General features: G+C 35.4%; 1 protein-coding gene across 2 annotated transcripts in view; it reads left to right on the top strand.

Annotated features, from left to right (window-relative positions):
* ERO1B (endoplasmic reticulum oxidoreductase 1 beta) overlaps nucleotides 1-18,173 on the top strand; it is a 59,174-nt gene that overhangs the window by 9,194 nt on the left and 31,807 nt on the right. For both annotated transcript variants that reach the window (XM_014846533.3, XM_044758607.2), the window contains exons 3-6: nucleotides 4,376-4,459; nucleotides 6,896-6,937; nucleotides 8,526-8,608; nucleotides 12,359-12,432. In XM_014846533.3, the coding sequence (XP_014702019.1) occupies nucleotides 4,376-4,459; nucleotides 6,896-6,937; nucleotides 8,526-8,608; nucleotides 12,359-12,432 (283 nt within the window). The remainder of the gene's footprint in view (nucleotides 1-4,375; nucleotides 4,460-6,895; nucleotides 6,938-8,525; nucleotides 8,609-12,358; nucleotides 12,433-18,173) is intronic.

Consider the following 18,173-nt stretch of genomic DNA (forward strand, 5'->3'; position numbering starts at 1 on the left):
AGTGCTGTGGATACAGTAGTGAATAAGACAAAGATTTTGACCTCATAAAGCTTTTATTCTCATTAGAGAGACAAATAGTAAACAAGTAAATGATAAAATATAATTTCATATGGTTATAAGATAAAAGATATGGAGAAAAATAAAGCAGAGTAGGAGATGGTAATCTGGGTGGGGAAGGTAGGTAACCCTATTTTAAGGAAGTTGGTCAGGAAAGGAGGGTACTCATGCTGTGCCATTGGAGCAAAGACCCATCTAATGTGAAAGCGTAAGCCGTGAGGAGAGCTGGGGAAAGAACATTCCAGGGAAGCAGGGTAGAACTGCAGGTACAGAGGTCTTGACTGCAGGTATAAAGGTTTAGTGTGTTTGAGGAATAATAAGATCGGTATAGCTGGAGGGAAGTGAATGAGAGGGAGAGTTGGAGAGATAGATAAAAAAAATCCTAACCACATAAGAATGTTGGATTTTATTCTAGATTTGATGAGAAGCTGTTGGAGAGATGTGTACAAAATAGACTGTAAAGGGGTGAGACAGGAAGTAGGGAAAGCATTTAGGAGGCTATTGCAGTGGTCCAGGTGAAAGAGGATATTGATTTGGAATAGGGTAGTAGAGTTGGAAGAGGAGAAGAATGATCAAATGGGTAACAACAGCAAGCTTTTCTGTTCAAGTGAATGTAAGGTGTGAGGGTAGAAGTGAAATCAAAGATGATGCCTAAGTTTTCAGCATATTACAAAAAATATATCATGACCAGGTAGATTTTATTCCGAGAATGCAAAGATGAGGCTTTTAGGTCCTCAACAAAATTCAACATACTTTCCTGATTCTGAAAAAATTCAGTAAAGTAAGAATGATGGATACTTCCTTAACGTAATCTCAATCCTAATGTTAGCATTGCCAGCAACCTTCTTATGGGGAAACACTAGAGGAATTCTCATTTAGGTCAGGAACTCAGATGAAGGTACCCACTATCTCCTTCAGTGTTGGAGGTATTAGTACAGTCAAACAAGAAAAAACAACTAAAGGCATAAAAATTTTCAAAGAATAAGTAAAACTATATTTATAAATGACAAAAGTATACGTGGAAAACTCAAATAATAAAATGAACATAATAAAAATTTCATTAGGATAGCAGGCTATAAACTTAAAAATCAATATTTTCATAATTATAAACAACACGTTAGGAGATGTAAAAGAAATCCCCATTTACATTAGCAATGGAAAAAGATAAAATATATAAGAATAAATGTATCAACAAATGTACATAACCTAAAGGAAGACACCTTTAAAACACTCCAAAAGGACATGAAAGTAGGCTTGAACAAACAGACGAACGTCTATTGTAGCATAAAGATGTTAATCCTCCCTGAGTTAGTATATATATTTAATATGATCCTAATAAAAATAATGATACTTTTTAAGATTTTATCTTTTCCTTTTTATCCCCAAAGCCCCCTGGTACATAGTTGTATATTCTTAGTTGTGGGTCCTTCTAGTTGTGGCATGTGGGATGCTGCCTCCGCATGGCTTGATGAGCGGTGCCATGTCTGCACCCAGGATGCGAACCAGTGAAACACTGGGCCACCGCAGTGGAGCGAGCAACTTAACCATTTGGCCATGGAGCCAGCCCCACCCATAGTTTTTTTTTTTCCTGGAGCTGGACAAGTTGTCACAACTCAAGTTCCCTGGGAAGCCGACTCTGAGACAGTCATTAGTGTGTAAGAGGTTAATTGGGGACTGTTCTTGGAACCAACAACTTAGGAAAGGAAAAGGAAGGGAGGAAATCAGGACTGGGCAAAGGGAGAAGTAAAGCTGTGATGCAGCCTCAGGGGCAACCTCAGGTGACCCTTTGGGGAGTTAAGATGGGATGACCCTCCAGAACTGTTCCCACTGAAGGGAGAGGTCTAGGCCTTTATATCCCTATACCAGTCATTGGATGGCGGCCATCATAGGAGGGCATGGTATGACCTTGGGCAAAGTGGCTCTCTGCAGCTGAGGTTGGCTGCCTGCAACATTTCAAGAAGCTTGGGTAATAAACCCTTTATTCCTGAAGGGTGATCTGAGCAGCCTGTTACAGTGTCTACCACAGTCGACTCCTTGCACTGTGTATTCGTTATATATTGCAGCATAACAGATTAGCCTAGAATTTAGCAACTTAAAACAACAAACTGAGAATGTGGCATTTGATGAAGACCTAAAGGGATTGAGAAAGCAAGCCATGTGGCTATCTGGAGAAAGAGCATTCTAGGCAGCGGGAACAGCAAGAGCAAAGGCCCTGAGACCACAGGGTACCTCATGTATTTGAGGAACAAGGAGGCCAGGGAACAAGGGGCAGAGAGCAGGGGAACCAGACCATATAAGGCATTCTTGGCCATTTTAGGGACTTGGATTTTGAACTGGTCTGATTTTCAGAGGTATTGTACATGGGGTGAGGAAGAGAAGAGTCAAGGATGATATCCAGATTTTGGCCTGAAGAACTAGAATAATGGAGTTGCTGTTTATGGAGATGGCAAGAATTACTAGAGGGAAGAGCAGAGTTTTGGATGTGTTAACAAGTTTGAGGTGCCCATGAATGTCCCGTGGAGATGTTGGGGAGGCCATTGGATATACAAGCCAGGAGCTCAAGGGAACCTGCAGTTCCCAAACGTGCCATGCTTTTTGATGCTTGTCTTTAGACATCCTAATCCCACTACCTAGAAATCTCTGTCTCTAGGAAACTTCTTGTCATACCTATTTTGCATGTTACTAAAGGGGGCCTTCCCTGACCACTCCACAGTCAGAGTTGACCACTCTCTCCTCGTGTTCCCAGTCGCTACCTATTTTTGCCTCTTCCTCTCTAATGTAGATATTGTTTACTTCTAACATGTCATTATTGAGGTGTCTATTATGTGTTCTAGGCACTGTTCATAGATAAAATGATGAACAAGGCAAATCCTGGTCTTTACCGCAGGAGGTGCAGACAGTAAATAAATAATCAAGTTATGATAAGTGCTGTGAAAGAATACGAAACAGGGTGTGGGGGCTGCATATCGAAGAGCACTGCTTTAGAGATTCTGCTCAGGGAAGCGCTCTCTGCTGAGGTGATACTGGAGAGTCCTGAAGGAGGTGAAGGGGAGTGAGCCATAAAAAGAGCTGAGGAGCAACAGTACAGGCAAAGAGAACAGCCGCTGTAAAGGCCCTGAGATGGAAAGGAGCTTGTGTCCCAGCGAGAAGGCCGGTGTGGCTGGAGGAGTGTGGTAGGAGATGAGGTCAGAGAGGTGGGCGAGAGCTAGATGACAGAGGGCCTTGCCGAGCTTGCTGCAGAGTTTGGGTTTACTCTAAAGGTGGTGGGAAGTCACAGGAAGGTTTTGGGCAGGGATTGACATGATCCTAACTATGTTTCAAAGAGAGAATTATGGCTGCCATGTGGAGAGTAGATGGCGGTGGAAGCAGGGACGCTTGGAATAGTCTAGGCAAGAAATAAGTGGTGACAGTGGAGGCGATGAGAAGTCAATAATGAGTTATTTGAAAGGGATAGAAAGGGGAAGAAACAAGAACACTTTGATTTTTGGCTTGGGCAATCCATGTGGAAGTCCTATTGAATTACTGTGTTCCCATTATGTTTATAATATGAAAATCCAGAGTTTTTACAACGGTTAAAACGTCCTGCATGATCCGTCCCTTGCCTATCTCTACCCTCAGTCCCTGCCACCCTCGCCCTTCCCCCCAAAAAGTCAGCTAAACCAGTGTGAAAACAGTTCCCAGAACCGTCCAAGCTCTGTCACCTTATCCAAATCATGCTTCCTCCAGCTTTCACCCCTCCTAAAATGTTACCTCCTCATAGGCCTCCATCCTCCAGCCCCATTATTTTCCATCACAGAACTCTGGGTTTTACTTTGTAGTATGTACCACAATTTGTAGTTAAATAAACATGTAAATATGTAATGTCCGTTCTCTCCGGTATGTTCCAGGGGAAAGAGCCTTTTCTGCTATTTCTCCCTAGAGCTTGTGTGCGCCTGATAGATAGTGCTTGGTACACGTTTGTTAAGTGAATGTGCATGACAGAACCCTGGTCAGGGAGGTGGCAGTAAGGGGCTGAAAGACACTGAAGTAGTCCTAAAATGCTTTCCAGGCTCTTTTGATGAGCCGTGTACTTGGACTTTATTCCTTTTTTGAAGTGTCAGAGAACTAATAGCAGTCATTTATTTTTAAAAATTCATGTTACATCAGGGTTCTGAGAAACTGCAGTCATTTTAGATTCTGAGCTATGGAGGTCCCACAGGGTGGGAAGCTTTTCTTTCTAATGCACCATCATGTCACTGGGCCCAGCACAGTGACATTTCGAGAGCACTGCAGAACTGTGATACACACTTACTAATGTTAATTCATTTTTTCTCTCAAGGTTAATCTGAAGCGACCATGTCCTTTCTGGGCAGAAGATGGCCATTGTTCAATAAAAGACTGTCATGTTGAGCCCTGTCCAGAGGTAAAATAAATTTTAAAAAAATAGGGAAAAAATTGCTTTGTCTTAGACGTTTAGATAAGCATGTACTCTATATTTTAGCCTAATGTCGATGGATTTGGACTTTCCATCAAATTTATGTGCTCTCAAGCTCTCTCCTTTTTAACTGGATTATTGAAGATTTCTTCTATACTTGCCACCAAAACGGATTTGAAGACACTCTTGTATCCAGTGGTGTTGGTGATTGGATGTGGAAGTATAGTTAGATTGTGAAATGGATGGAAAATCAGAGGCCTGTTCTAGTATTGGACCTATAATTGACTACATGTTATTTCATGCTTTATTGAATCTGCATCTTGCTTCCTAGGCAAAGAAGATGCTACTGGACCTTAAATTTCAAATTTAGAGTGGGAATTAGTGCATTAAGTGGGGAAATTTCAGGTTTGGAATTAGGTCTTTACTTGGTCTTGTTACAATAAAAAAAAAAAGGCTATACTTATTGGTAAGGGAGTGCTACATTTTAGACTTTGCTTTTTGACATCTAGCATGATTAATTATATTCTTCTTCAATAGTAATTGTAAGTTATATTTCAATTTTACTTTTTTATATTTTTAATATATTTATATATATTATATATAATTTATATAAAATATAAATATATATTTATAAATAAATATATATTTATTAATAAATATATATTTATTAGTAGTATTATTTCCTGAACCATTTAGGTATAAGTTACCAACATGATGATCCTTTATCCCTAAATACTTTAGTATGTATTTTTTAAAAACAAGATTATTCTCTTATCTAACCACAGCAGAATTAATACAATCAGGAAATTAACATTAATTATAATACTAATGTCTGATGTCTAGACCTTAATCACATATTGCCAGCTGACTTAATAGTGTGCTTTCTATAGCAACAAAAAAAAGTTCCTGATCCAGAGTCATGCATTGCATTTGGATGTCATGTCTCTTTAGACCTTTTTTAATCTGGAGTAGTCCCTCTGTATTTCTTTGTCTTTCGTTGTCTTGACATTTTTTCTTTTTTCTTCCTCCCTTCCTTCCTTCCCACCAGTTATTTTGTAGAATATCCCTCATTTGGCATTTTTCTGATGTTTCCTAATTATTAGCTTCAGATTATGCACTTTTGGCAGGTGTACCATAGAAATTGTGTCCTCAACGTGTCATAATAGGAGGCACATGATGTCATCTTGATCTCTTGGTTGAGGTAGTGTTTGTCAGATTTCTTTTTTAAAAAGAAAATTACAGATTTCACTGTGAAGTAGGAAAAATTTTTGAGACTATGAAAATATCCCATTTTTCATCATACTTTTACCATTTAGCTTTAGCGTGCATTGATGATTTTTGCCTGAATTAATTATTTACATGATATTTGCTAAATAGTTATTTTCTGATTCCATTTCTTCTACATTTATTGGTTGACGTTCTATTGTAAGAAAGAGATTTTTCTTTCCTTTTTTAATTGTATGTTTAAGTATGAACTTGAATTATTTTATTTAATATTTTATTGTTTCTATCATTATGTTTTTTGTTTTGTTTTTTTTGCTGAGGAAGATTGGCCCTGAGCTAACATCTGTGCCCATCTTCCTCTGTTTTGTATGTGGGATGCTGCCACAGCATGGCTTGATGAGCAGTGTGTGTGTAGGTCCACGCTGGGATCCAAACCTGCGAACCCTGGGCCGCTGAAGTGCAGCGTGCAAACTTAACCACTACACCACTGGGCCATCCCCATTATGTTTTTTTATAACAGCTTTATTGAGACATAATTCACATACCATAAAATTCGCTCTTTCTAAAGTGTACAATTCAGTGTTTTTTAGTATATTCACAGAATTGTGCACCCATCACTACTATCTAGTTGTAAAACATTTTCATCACCCTAAAAAGAAACCCCTGCCCATTTTCAATCACTCCCTGTTTCCAGCCCCTCCTCCTGCCAGAAACTACTAATCCACTTTCTGTCTCTATGGATTTGACTATGATGGACATTTCATGTAAATAAAATCATACAAGATGTCGTCTTTTGTGACTGGCTTATTTTGCTTAGCATAATGTCAAGGTTCATCCATATTGTAGCATATGTAGTTTATGGAAAAAGTACTCTAGTCAGGTTTTTTCTTTTAACCTAAAAATTATATAAACTATTAAATACTGCATTGAGAGTTTAAATTAGAGCTGATTTTGATGCTCTGATTTTGTATATGGCATTAAGTTATCTGTACTATGATTTACAAGTCTGTAAATTAGTAAAACTCTTGACCTTTTACCTCAAAGGGTAGTATGAAAACAGAATTTGAATGAATGTATATTTTCTCCTCATAGAATAAAATAGTCTTTGTACCACAGCAATAGCATTACTGATTTGTGAAGAAATCTCAAAACAAAACAAAATATGAAGATCACTTTTAACATTTTTGTTGTTCTTTTAAGAGTAAAATTCCAGTTGGAATTAAAGCTGGGAGTTCTAATAAGGTGAGTCACTCTTCTTTGAATATTTCTGCTTTACCTAGTGAATCTTACCATTTACCGCTTGACAGTGGTTGCGGAAGAGACCCATAATGTGGTTTGTTAGAAATAGATGTGTTTTGCCTCAGAATACCAAATCCTTAATTCTTGCAGCGAGTGGAGAGGGTGTATATTCTTACAGTTAGGTTATATATTCTCTTATGAAACATTTCAGTTCTGTTTTTGGAACCTGTAGAAGAACTATAAAGTGTAACTACAGTGTCAGATGGCCTACGCAATAGGTGTTTTATCATGCGTGTATTTTTAGTCTTCTATTTTAACTAGTCAACTTGTCATATCCAGGATTATATTGTATAGAGTAAACAATTATCAAGGTATTTTCAGCGTAGTACTTGTAAATGGCATTAAAATATGCCTTTATTAAAGATTACTCCTTTCCTTTTATGAGCATGCCATCGTTTACTTTGCCATTCATATGTTTTTAGATAACAGTTTACTTCTAGTTTTTTACTGTTGTACATACATAATAAAGATCATTATACCCTCTCTCTCTGCTTCCATATGCATCCTCGCTCCATTTTCTTTTTGTGCTCTCTCCCCTGTGTGGTCTTTTGTTTGTACTCACTCTCTTTTATTTATTTTTCTTTCAGATATAAAGTAAATAAATAAACACTGTAAAGACTGTCAAAGTCTTTCTGGACTCCTTCCCAATCCCCGTCTATTTCCTCTCTTCCCAGAGCTGGCCACTTCTCTTAAGTTGATGTGTGTCCTTCTGTGACACATTTATTTTATACTTTTATTCTGCAAGTAATATACAAATCTTTTAATATGAAATTTTAAAACATTTAAAATAGTATTATATTTTTGTATTTCTTCGAGTTAAAGACTTTTTTCAGTTTTAGTTTTTACTCAGTATTATACTTTTGAAATTTTGTCTCTGTTGATATATGGTAGATTTTATTAATTTTAACTGCTGCATAGTATTCAGTTGTATGACTATATCATGGGTTAGCCATTCCTCTATTGACGAACGTCTCAGTTGTTTTCAGTTTTTTGCTATTACAAACAGTGATGCAATAGCATCTTTGTCCTTTGTCTCGTGCACACATGTAAGAGTTTTCCCAGGTCTGTATTTAGAAGTAACATTGCTGGGCCGTAGGGAATGTCCATCTCAACATTACAAGATAGTGCCAAATAAGTTTCGAAAGTGGTTGTACCTCTTTTGTTGTCTTTGTTTTTCAGTGTGGTTCTGGATGTGGTTTCACTTGTGGGAGTGCTGGTTCAAGAGTTGGTGCATTTTTATGGCTCCAGATCAATATTGTCAAATTATTTCCTAAGAAGATTTTCTCAGTTTACATCATCACCAACATTCCAATACTTATTGTTATATTTTTAAGGTCTTTACTTTTTCAGTTGGTGGAAATTTGTGACTCATTTTCATTTGTATTTCCTACCTCTGTTAGAGATTTGATAATAGGATGCATCTGTGTTTAGTGTGTATCATCATTGACAGATTGGCTATTTTGCCAGTGGAACCTGGAATAAAGAGAAAGATAATAATTACTAAACTTACTTATTATAAACTTCCTTTCAGTACTTGAAAGTGGCAAACAATACCAAAGAATTAGAAGATTGCGAGCAAGCTAATAAACTGGGAGCAATTAACAGCACCTTAAGGCAAGTTTTATTTTAGTAGTATTAAGAAAATATGCTCTTACTTAGCTTATTTATATCAGAAATCTTCTGTTTTTTGTGATTTTGATAAAAAATAAAGTTTCAACTAATTTTAAAAGGAAGAAGTAGTTATTCTTTATTCTAAGTTCCATAATAGCTTTGCTTCCTCTTCTTGGCTGATTTGTTCTATTTCTAGAATGTATCATCAACAGTGACTCTATTAAAAAGTCAAAATTGAGAAGATTGCTCAGCTAGCAGGGCTTATGGATCCATTCTTCCTGATTATTATGGGAAAAGGAATTTGAACTTCTAAGTCTTTTATAAATAGTAATTCAATCTATATGTTACATTTTGAATGATGAAAGGTACTATTAACGTAACTGTTAAGTATCATAGTTTTTTTTTCTGTTGACTTTCCCTTATTTGCTCTAAGTATAAACCTACTTTTGAAGGCCAACATAATTTGTAAGTGGTCTCAGATTGTGCAGTATAAAATGACTGAACATATCTATAGTTGGGAGTGGGGAATGGAATATTACTGAAATTTTAAAAATTTCCCTGTTTGTTTAGATTTGTATTTATGTACTATACTTGTTAAAGACTTAGTAAAGATAGAGTCTTATTTATTATCTATTGAAGAAAAATTTTAATATAGAAAAGTAGAAAAGATAATAAACACTCATTAATGAATAAATGTTAACATTTTCTACCATGTTTTTAAGAAAAGAGAAATATCAAAGATAAATTTAAAATCCCCTATATTCTATTCCCCAATCCTGTTTTCCTCTCTTCTTTCTTAGAGGTATCTTCTATCATGAATTTGGTGTAGGTTCCGTCCATGTTTTTTGTTTTTATTTTATATATGTAGTCTTGTGTATATGATTTTATTTGTCCTTTGTGTAAAGGTAATCCAGATAAGATCTGATGGTGGTTTAGTTCTGACCATGGTGATAGCAGTAGACATGATGAGAAGTGATCAGAAACCAAGTAGATTTTGAAGGTAGAGCTGACAGGATTTGCTGAAGAATTGGATGTAGGGAATGAAAAAAGACAGGAGCTATGAATGACTACAAGATTCGGAACTAGAAAAATGTAGTTGCTGTTTACTGAACTGGGGACACCTGCAGGAGGAGCAAGTTTGATGGAAAATTATAGTTCAACCTTGGATGGGTTAAGTTTGAGCTGCCTATGAGATATCCAATTGGAGAGGTGAGCAGGCAATTGGATATACAACTCTCAATTTCATGGGAGAAATGTGGGAGGCATTCAACAAATATATGGTATTTAGAAACGATAAACCCGAATGAGATTACCAAGGAGAAAATATAAATAGAGAAGTGATTCAGGAACTGGGCCTTAAGTCATTACAAAATTTTGATGTAAATTGCCTGTTCATATTCTTTGCTATTGTTTCTCCATTGAGGGGTTGCATTTTAAAATTACTGTTAATTTGTAGCATTCTTCGTAGAATCTGATAATTCTTTTTTGGCTATATGAGTTGTTAAGGCTTGTCTTAATTTTGCTTATAGTTTTTTTGTTGAACAGAAGTTATTTTTTTAACCTTTTAAATTTAACTATAACACACATATAATAAAGTATACAAACCTTAAGTGGAAAGGTCCATTTAATTTTAAAAAGTGAGCCCAACTCTATAACCTCCATCCAGAACAATATATTTACTACCAGGAAGATTACTATGTGTTCTTTGCATGTCATTACCACCCTCCAAAGTTAATCATGATTTTGGGTTATATTAGCAGAGATTTAGTTTTGCCTGTTTATATAAATAGAATATACAGAATGTATTCAATTGTATCTGACTTCTTTTATTCAATATTATGTCTGTAAGATTCATTCATGTTCTTGAGCATAGTAGAATTTAATTCTTTTTCATTGGTATATAGTATTCCCTAGTAAGAATGCACCATAATGTTTCTATCCTACTGTTGATAGCTGGGTGTTTTACACATTGAGGCCATTTCAAAAACTATTTTGGTGGTGCATTTGGTATGCATTTCTATGAAGAATATACCTACAAATAGAATTAAATACTGCCAAATGGTTTTCTAAAATGACTGTATTGCACTGCCATTAGTCGTGTACTAGAGTTCTTCATTCCACAACTTCTCCAAAAATTAGTAATTTTTAAACAGCTTTATTGAGATATAATTGACATACAATACACCCCATATATTCAAAATGTATAATTTGGAATGCATACTCATGAAAGTCAGCACATTCAAGATAGTTACCATATCTGTCATCCTCCAAAGTGTTCTCATGCCCCTTTGTAACCCCTACATCCCGTCCCTTCCTGCGCCTGTGTTTCCCGCTTTGAACGCTGCTACTTAACTCACAGCACCAACTTGACATCCTGAGTTAAGCCCAAGAAATTCTTACGTTAAGTAGCTTGGCATTCATCTTCACACTGACTTTTGGAAAGTCTGGACTAGACAGCCTCGAAGGTTCCTTCCAACTTATTTATCAGCTAAATGGGGCTGGCCCTATTAGCATTAGATTAGCATTCCCTGTCTTTTCTGGTGCCATGGCCTTAGATGAAATAATCAGTAAAGCCTCATCAAGTAAGGATGCTCGATGCCAAAAGTTCCTCTAAGTTAGTCATATTGCTAACAAGAAAATAGGAATTTATGTCACAATTGCTTTGTTCTTTCCTATTTTCAACAGAAGACATACGTGATTAAACATAACTGTAGTTATCATTTTAGCTGCAACTAGAACTTAGGCATTCTTGTTTTATGGTATCGTATATTTCAACTGAGTCACCTATGATACAGATTTTCCTGTTAACTCTTATTAGTAAGCTAATTATATGTTCCTATAGGAGAAAAAAATCCCACAGTAAATTGCATTGGAAAAATTTATTGATAAAGTTGATGTAGTGCAACCAGCCTTATACGCTTCTTGTAGTGGTTGTGTTATGCAGCAATTTCTCAAATACAAAATAAATTTTTGGTTGTGACAGTATTGCATTTGGAAATTACCCGATTTATACTTAGTACTCAATTTTTTTTTACCTTTTTTTCCCTTTTGTGTAGTGAATAAAGAAGAGTAATAATACTTCTCTTATAGATGCTGCTATCATGTGTTCAAGACAGATCAAGAAGGTCTGAATATAGGTTAAAGAGAATGCAGGTCAAAGTTTGAGTGAACGTTGTTGTTTCTTTATCAGTCCTCCAAACCAGAAATCTTGATCAGAGATTTTGTTAAATAGGAGGTAGTATGTAAAATGAATGAGATATCATGATAAAAGTGACATTGCTATTACATAACAGTGACATGCAGTTTTTAGTATTTTGGATCCTATAAGTACAGAAGCAATTTAAATTAAAAGAATTATGAAAGTAAATTTAATAACTGCTGTAGGAAAAAATAATAAATATTTACTACAGTTTCTAAGTCAGTTGAAAAGGCCAGCTTGAATTTTGTATATAACTACATCTTATATGTATTTGTAAGTTAATTTTCTAGTCAAAGTAATTATTATTGAACTGGGGCTAATAATAATTTTAATATAGTTAAGAAATGTGAATCACTCGACGTTAATATCTATGTTTTTCATATAACTTGTTTTCTGCACTTCTTCATAGATTCACTAATAACTGAATTTGTGACACCATCTCATTAATAATGAAGTGACCTCGGATTATCTATTTTTAATTACACTAGAATACATTGTTAACATTTTCAATTTAGAGGTTAATCATCTTTCTTTTTTATTCCTCCTTCCCATAGTAACCAAAGCAAAGAAGCTTTCATTGACTGGGCAAGATATGATGATTCACAGGATCACTTTTGTGAACTTGATGGTAATAAAACAAGCTATTGTAATTAAATTGTCTTAACTGTAACCCTTTTATAAGATGTGTAAATCAATGAAAACATAATCAGAGTTAAACTTTAGTACACTGGATTTTGCTATGTGGATCTTATTATTCATAACAGCATTTATTGAGAACCTGTGTTCCAGGCCCTGTGCTAAGTGCCTTAGTACATTATTTCTAATCTTTACAGCTACTTTAATAGGTGTGTATTATTTCATATCTCAGGAAACTGAGTCTCAAAAAGACTAAAGAATTTGCCCAAGATCACACAGTAGCAAGAAGCTGGACAGGATTCAGTCCCAGGTCTGACTGAATCTAAAACCTGTGTTCTTTCCTTTATGACACATCATCTCCTACGGACCTTCAGTTCAAGCCACTTAGTTATAGGTCTGTAAACATGTTATAAAAATGTTTACATTAGAATTTGCAGGAGACCTCAACAAACTAACATAAAGACACCTTCCAATATTGGGGAAGACTGTAATTTGACTTCTCCTCAGCCCTCTTTTCAAGAGTCTCCTGGAATGGTACAAAGATAGAGCACTGTTCAACAGTAATTACCTCTTCTCGTCACAGAAGATAATTGAAGCGAATCAAAATTTTTTATCTATAGGAGGATATTCCCAAGAGTTGTGCATTTGGTCCCTCTTCGCTTTTTACCTTGTTATTGTTACATTTTTTGGTGGTGGAAAAGAATTTGAGGTTCAAGCATGCATAGTTGGAGACAGGCATCTAGAGTGGGCATACTGGTTTCTAAAGGTTTTAAAAGGATTCATATATAGAATTGTGCTGTTAATCCAGTCTATAATGGAATAAGTTACAGTGAGCTTCTACGCTAGTATGGTAAATTGAGAAGAATGCTGAGAGATGGAATGTTATTACCATGGTTCATATGGTTTCAACAAGGAAAGTTTTAAGAAATCTGAGCAAAGATTTTTTTGGTATCTGATTATAATAATGGGCAATTAATAAAATAGCCCTATTACGATACTTAGAATGGGCAAAGGTCTTATCAAAGCAAGCCGTGGTACCCAGGTTAAGTGGTCACATCACTGCTTATGCTTACATTTGGGCTCTGGTTGTCATTCGAATTATATTTGAGTGTTTAACACTCATAGACTTTCCAGCTTCTCATTTTACCTATTCTTTGATTAAAATCAACAATTTTTAGTAGGGCTTGTTTAACAGGTTTTCAGATTTAAAAATCATTTCTGTGAATATATATTTCTCTTACAGTAAATAGGTATTTAATTAAAAAAATACTATTCAATTGTAGTGCTATGATTAAATTGATAGGCTCAATTACCTGTCATCAATATAAATAGTGTTAACTACTTTTTTTAACATTAGCTTCTTAAATTGTAAAAGTGGAAGAGGTCTCACCATTCACCAAAAGAAACTCAAAAGGGATCAAAGACCTAAAGGTGAGACCTGAAACCATAAGGCTTCTAGAAGAAAACGTAGGCAGTACACTCTGACATCAGTATTAAAAGGATCTTTTCGGACACCATGTCTTCTCAGAGAAGGGAAACAATAGAAAAATAAACAAATGGGACTTCATCAGACTAAAGGGCTTCTTCAAAGCAAATGAAAACAGGATTGAAACAAAAAAAAAACCCACTAACTGGGAAAAAATATTTGCAAGTCATATATCTGACAAAGGCTTAATATCCATTATATATAAAGAACTCACACAACTCAACAACAAAAAAATCAAGCAACCTGATCAAAAAATGGGCTGGAGATATGAACAGACATTTCTCCAAAGAAGGTATACGGATGGCCAACAGACACATGAAAAGATGTTCATCATTGCTGATCATCAGGGAAATGCAAATCAAAACTACACTAAGATATCACCTTACACCCATTAGAATGACAAAAATATCTAAAACTAATAGTAACAAATGTTGGAGAGGTTGTGGAGAGAAAGGAACCCTCATACACTGCTGGTGGGAATGCAAACTGGTGCAGCCACTATGGAAAATAGTATGGAGATTCCTCAAAAAATTAAAAATAGAACTACCATACGACCCAGCTATTCCACTACTGGGTATCTATCCAAAGAGCTTAAAGTCAGCAATTCCAAAAGTCCTATGCATCCCAATGTTTATTGCAGCAGCATTTACAATAGCCAAGACATGGAAGCAACCTAAGTGCCCATCAACAGATGAATGGATAAAGAAGATGTGGTATATATATACAATGGAGTACAACTCAGCTGTAAAACAGAACAAAATCATTCTATTTGCAATAACATGGATGGACCTTGAGGGAATTATGTTAAGTGAAATAAGCCAGTTAGAGAAGGACAATCTCTGTATGACTCCACTCATATGAGGAATTTAAAAATGTAGACAAAGAGAACAGATTAGTGGCTACCAGGGGAAAGGTGGGATGGGGGGTGGGCACAAAGGGTGAAGTGGTGCACCTACAACACGACTGACAAACATTAATGTACAACTGAAATTTCACGAGATTGTAACCTATCATTAACTCAATAAAAAAAAAGATAAAACATACTTGGCAAAAATTAAAAAAAAAAAGTGGAAGAGGTGTCCTATAAGAATTTACATAAAATCATCCTTTAAGATTTTTAGGATTACATAATTGAAATAATTAGTAATTTTTATATTTTATGTAATTTATAAACCATGCATAAAACCATGCTACTAGTTGGGTTACAGCTACTCTTCTGGGTAGTAATGTTCATGTGTATCCCTGTGATTTATATCTACAGTTTTTTTAATACTGTCAGAGTAGCTTTAGAGTGATTTACTTAGTTATCTAAAATTATTGGATTAAAACAAAAATCTAAAGAGTATTCACCCCAGCTTATTGGAATATATCCATGCATCCCTGCTCTCTGCTGTTTTGTTCTTGGTACTGTCTTGTTTGGAAGGAAGATGATCCCTATAGATCAAATAGTAGGTTTTTAAATAATTTAGCAGTTAAAGGCAAGCTGCTCCCACTATCCCTCTCTTTTTGTTATTGTCTTTATGCTTGGCTTGCTTCTTCCTTTGCTTCAGGTTTCTGCTCAGATGTCAGCTCATCAGAGAAGCCTGCTGTCGCCTCCCTGTATAAAATAGTACCCACTATTGCTGTCTGTCTTGCACTGCTGCCTGCTCCCAGAGCACTAAGAACTCCATGAGAGTGCATCACATGTTATTTAGTTTATCTGTTTGTCGTCTGTCTTCTCCAACTAGATTGTGAGCTACTCGATGGCAGGGGCCTGTCTTTTGGATTCACTACTGTATTCCTAGTGCCTAGAACAGTGTCTGGACATGGTACATGCTCAATAAATATTTGCTGAATGAAGTAGTTCGTTCATAAATGATCTAAATAGTATGATAGAGTTTTACTTTTATCTTTTCCTGTAAAACATGTTCATTAATAAGTTAAAAATATTGTTTAAATCAGTTCTATCTAAATCTAGCTGTATATGAAAATTACTTGGGAGCTATATAAACTATCGATTCTACTTAACTGAGTAAATCATGTTTTAACAGTGAGTTAGTAGCACTTTGGGGTAGAGTTGGTGATGGAGTGTTGTAGGCTTAATCCTGAGTCCATAACTTAATATTTTTGATCTGTGTGCATAAGCAAAAAGCCTGTACAGTAAGTTGGCTTATGCTACCATTATGTTTCAAGAGCTATTTGGGTGTTAGGAGGTGGGAAGGAGTGTTTAGCATCCTAGAAAATGCACTGTGGCCTCATAACACTAATATTAGTGCAGGGAAAAGAAAATTCAGTTGGGAAAAAAGGTATACTTGGGGGGAAGGAAAAAACATTAATTCAAGTTGATGAATTCCAAGAATTAGGTATTTTGATTCAGTGGAACTTCTTTGACTCTTTAGGTAATAGTTAGCATGATCAACTAGAAAGAACAGCTTTGGAGCAGCTTTGTAGACAGAGGAAGAAGAGAAAACTTTTTTGGGAGAGGACATAGTAGGGATCCAAAGAGAATTATCTGAACGAATGATACAGCTGTAAAAATGAAAAGTTATAGTTTAGGAACAAATTAATTAAAGTCATGTCACAGCTTGCCCTTGGGGGTAAGGATGGCACCAGTACCGGTGTGTTTATAGGGAGATCTCAACCTGTGTATGCTTCTCCCGCATACATTGCTCACTCTGGATGTCATGAAATTCTTGTCAGTATGGGTCAAGGGTTGACCAACTTTTCCCTCTGTAAATGGACAGATAGTAACTATTTTAGGCTTTATGGACCATATGGTCTCTGTTGCAACTACTCAGCTCCGTCATAGTAGTGTAAAAGCAACACATAAGCAAATGAACATGACTTGTGTTCCCATAAAACTTTCTTTACAAAAATACACAGCAGACCAGATTTGAGCCATGTGGGTTAACAAAACCCACCTTTTTCATGATTCGAAAAAGTATTAGACATTTTTAAACAACTTTTGATTGAATTAAGGGTCTATGCCTTAAGAACATTGAGAATGTTAGTTTTACTTAAGAAAGTAATTAAAAGAACTGATATAATTGGTTTTGCTCTTATGATTTTCTACTCCCTTAAAACATTTAATGATACTTTAATATCTGAATCTAGTGGCTTTTTTCTTCATTGATTATGTAGTTGGTTTTATTGGGAGACGAGGTTGATAGTAGTCCAGTCCTCACATTCATAGATGACCCTACGAATGTGTAGGCTTACATGCACACGCGCACTCTTGTATACAAATATATATATATGTCAGTGAAGATATATTTATGTTTAATAATATTTGTAAATCTTACGTACATAATTAAATCAGTTTTACAAATGAATTTAATCAAGAACAGCTCAAAGCAATTAAAAATATATAACAAATTAGTGAATTGTAAAACTTCTGTTTGAATTTTACTATAAAAGCAATACTTTTATTAATTTCATAATTTGAATGTTTATTTTTGAAATTAAATTATTGTTTTTAAGTCTTGAATCAGTCTGTGTCCTGAGACAATTTCTGTACATCCCTCTGTAAATTACCTATTTTCTGTGCCTTAACTTCTATAGTGGAATATTTATATAATGTTAGGGCTAGAAATAGAGCCAATATTCTTCAAAATTATATTTCCATTGTCTATAAGTTAGGTACAACTCATTAGTAGTAAGTTGTAATTATCTTTGTACATCTCAAAAGTCCCAGGTATTTCTTGGAAGCATGGATCAGGATGCCATTTTTCTCTTGTTATTATGGATAATCTCAGTCTGTGATCATTGAATGGCCAATGAATATTGTTGACTGGCAGGAAAATATACTATCAGGTCATGAAACAAGTCATTACCTTGTATTAAAATATAGTTTTAATGACCATATTTGACCCCTGTTTTAGGTCAGGTGCCTATATTCTATTGATTTAATCTCAGGACACTAACAGGTACGAAGCATATAAATAAAGGAACAATTCTGTGCCAACATATGTAACACTTCCGCTTATCTGTATTATGATCATACATTTGTGAAGCATAGTCATCATAGTTTTTCTGTGGGTATGAACGCTTGTGTTACCCTTTTCTACCTAGAATGTGGGCCTTAACAATTAAGACCATTTTCTTTATGTTTTGTATCCCTCAGAGATTTCTGTGAAAATATTGTCCCAAAGTGGAGATGTAGTAAATACTCGTTTGGGTTTCAACATGGAAAATGGTTATTTTAACAAGTTTTAACAAATTCTTGAAGTACTTACTATATATTGGTTTGAGAGGAGGGAAAAGCACTT

The sequence above is a fragment of the Equus asinus genome, chromosome 2 (genome assembly GCF_041296235.1).
Source record: "Equus asinus isolate D_3611 breed Donkey chromosome 2, EquAss-T2T_v2, whole genome shotgun sequence".
NCBI classification, from domain to species: domain Eukaryota; kingdom Metazoa; phylum Chordata; class Mammalia; order Perissodactyla; family Equidae; genus Equus; species Equus asinus.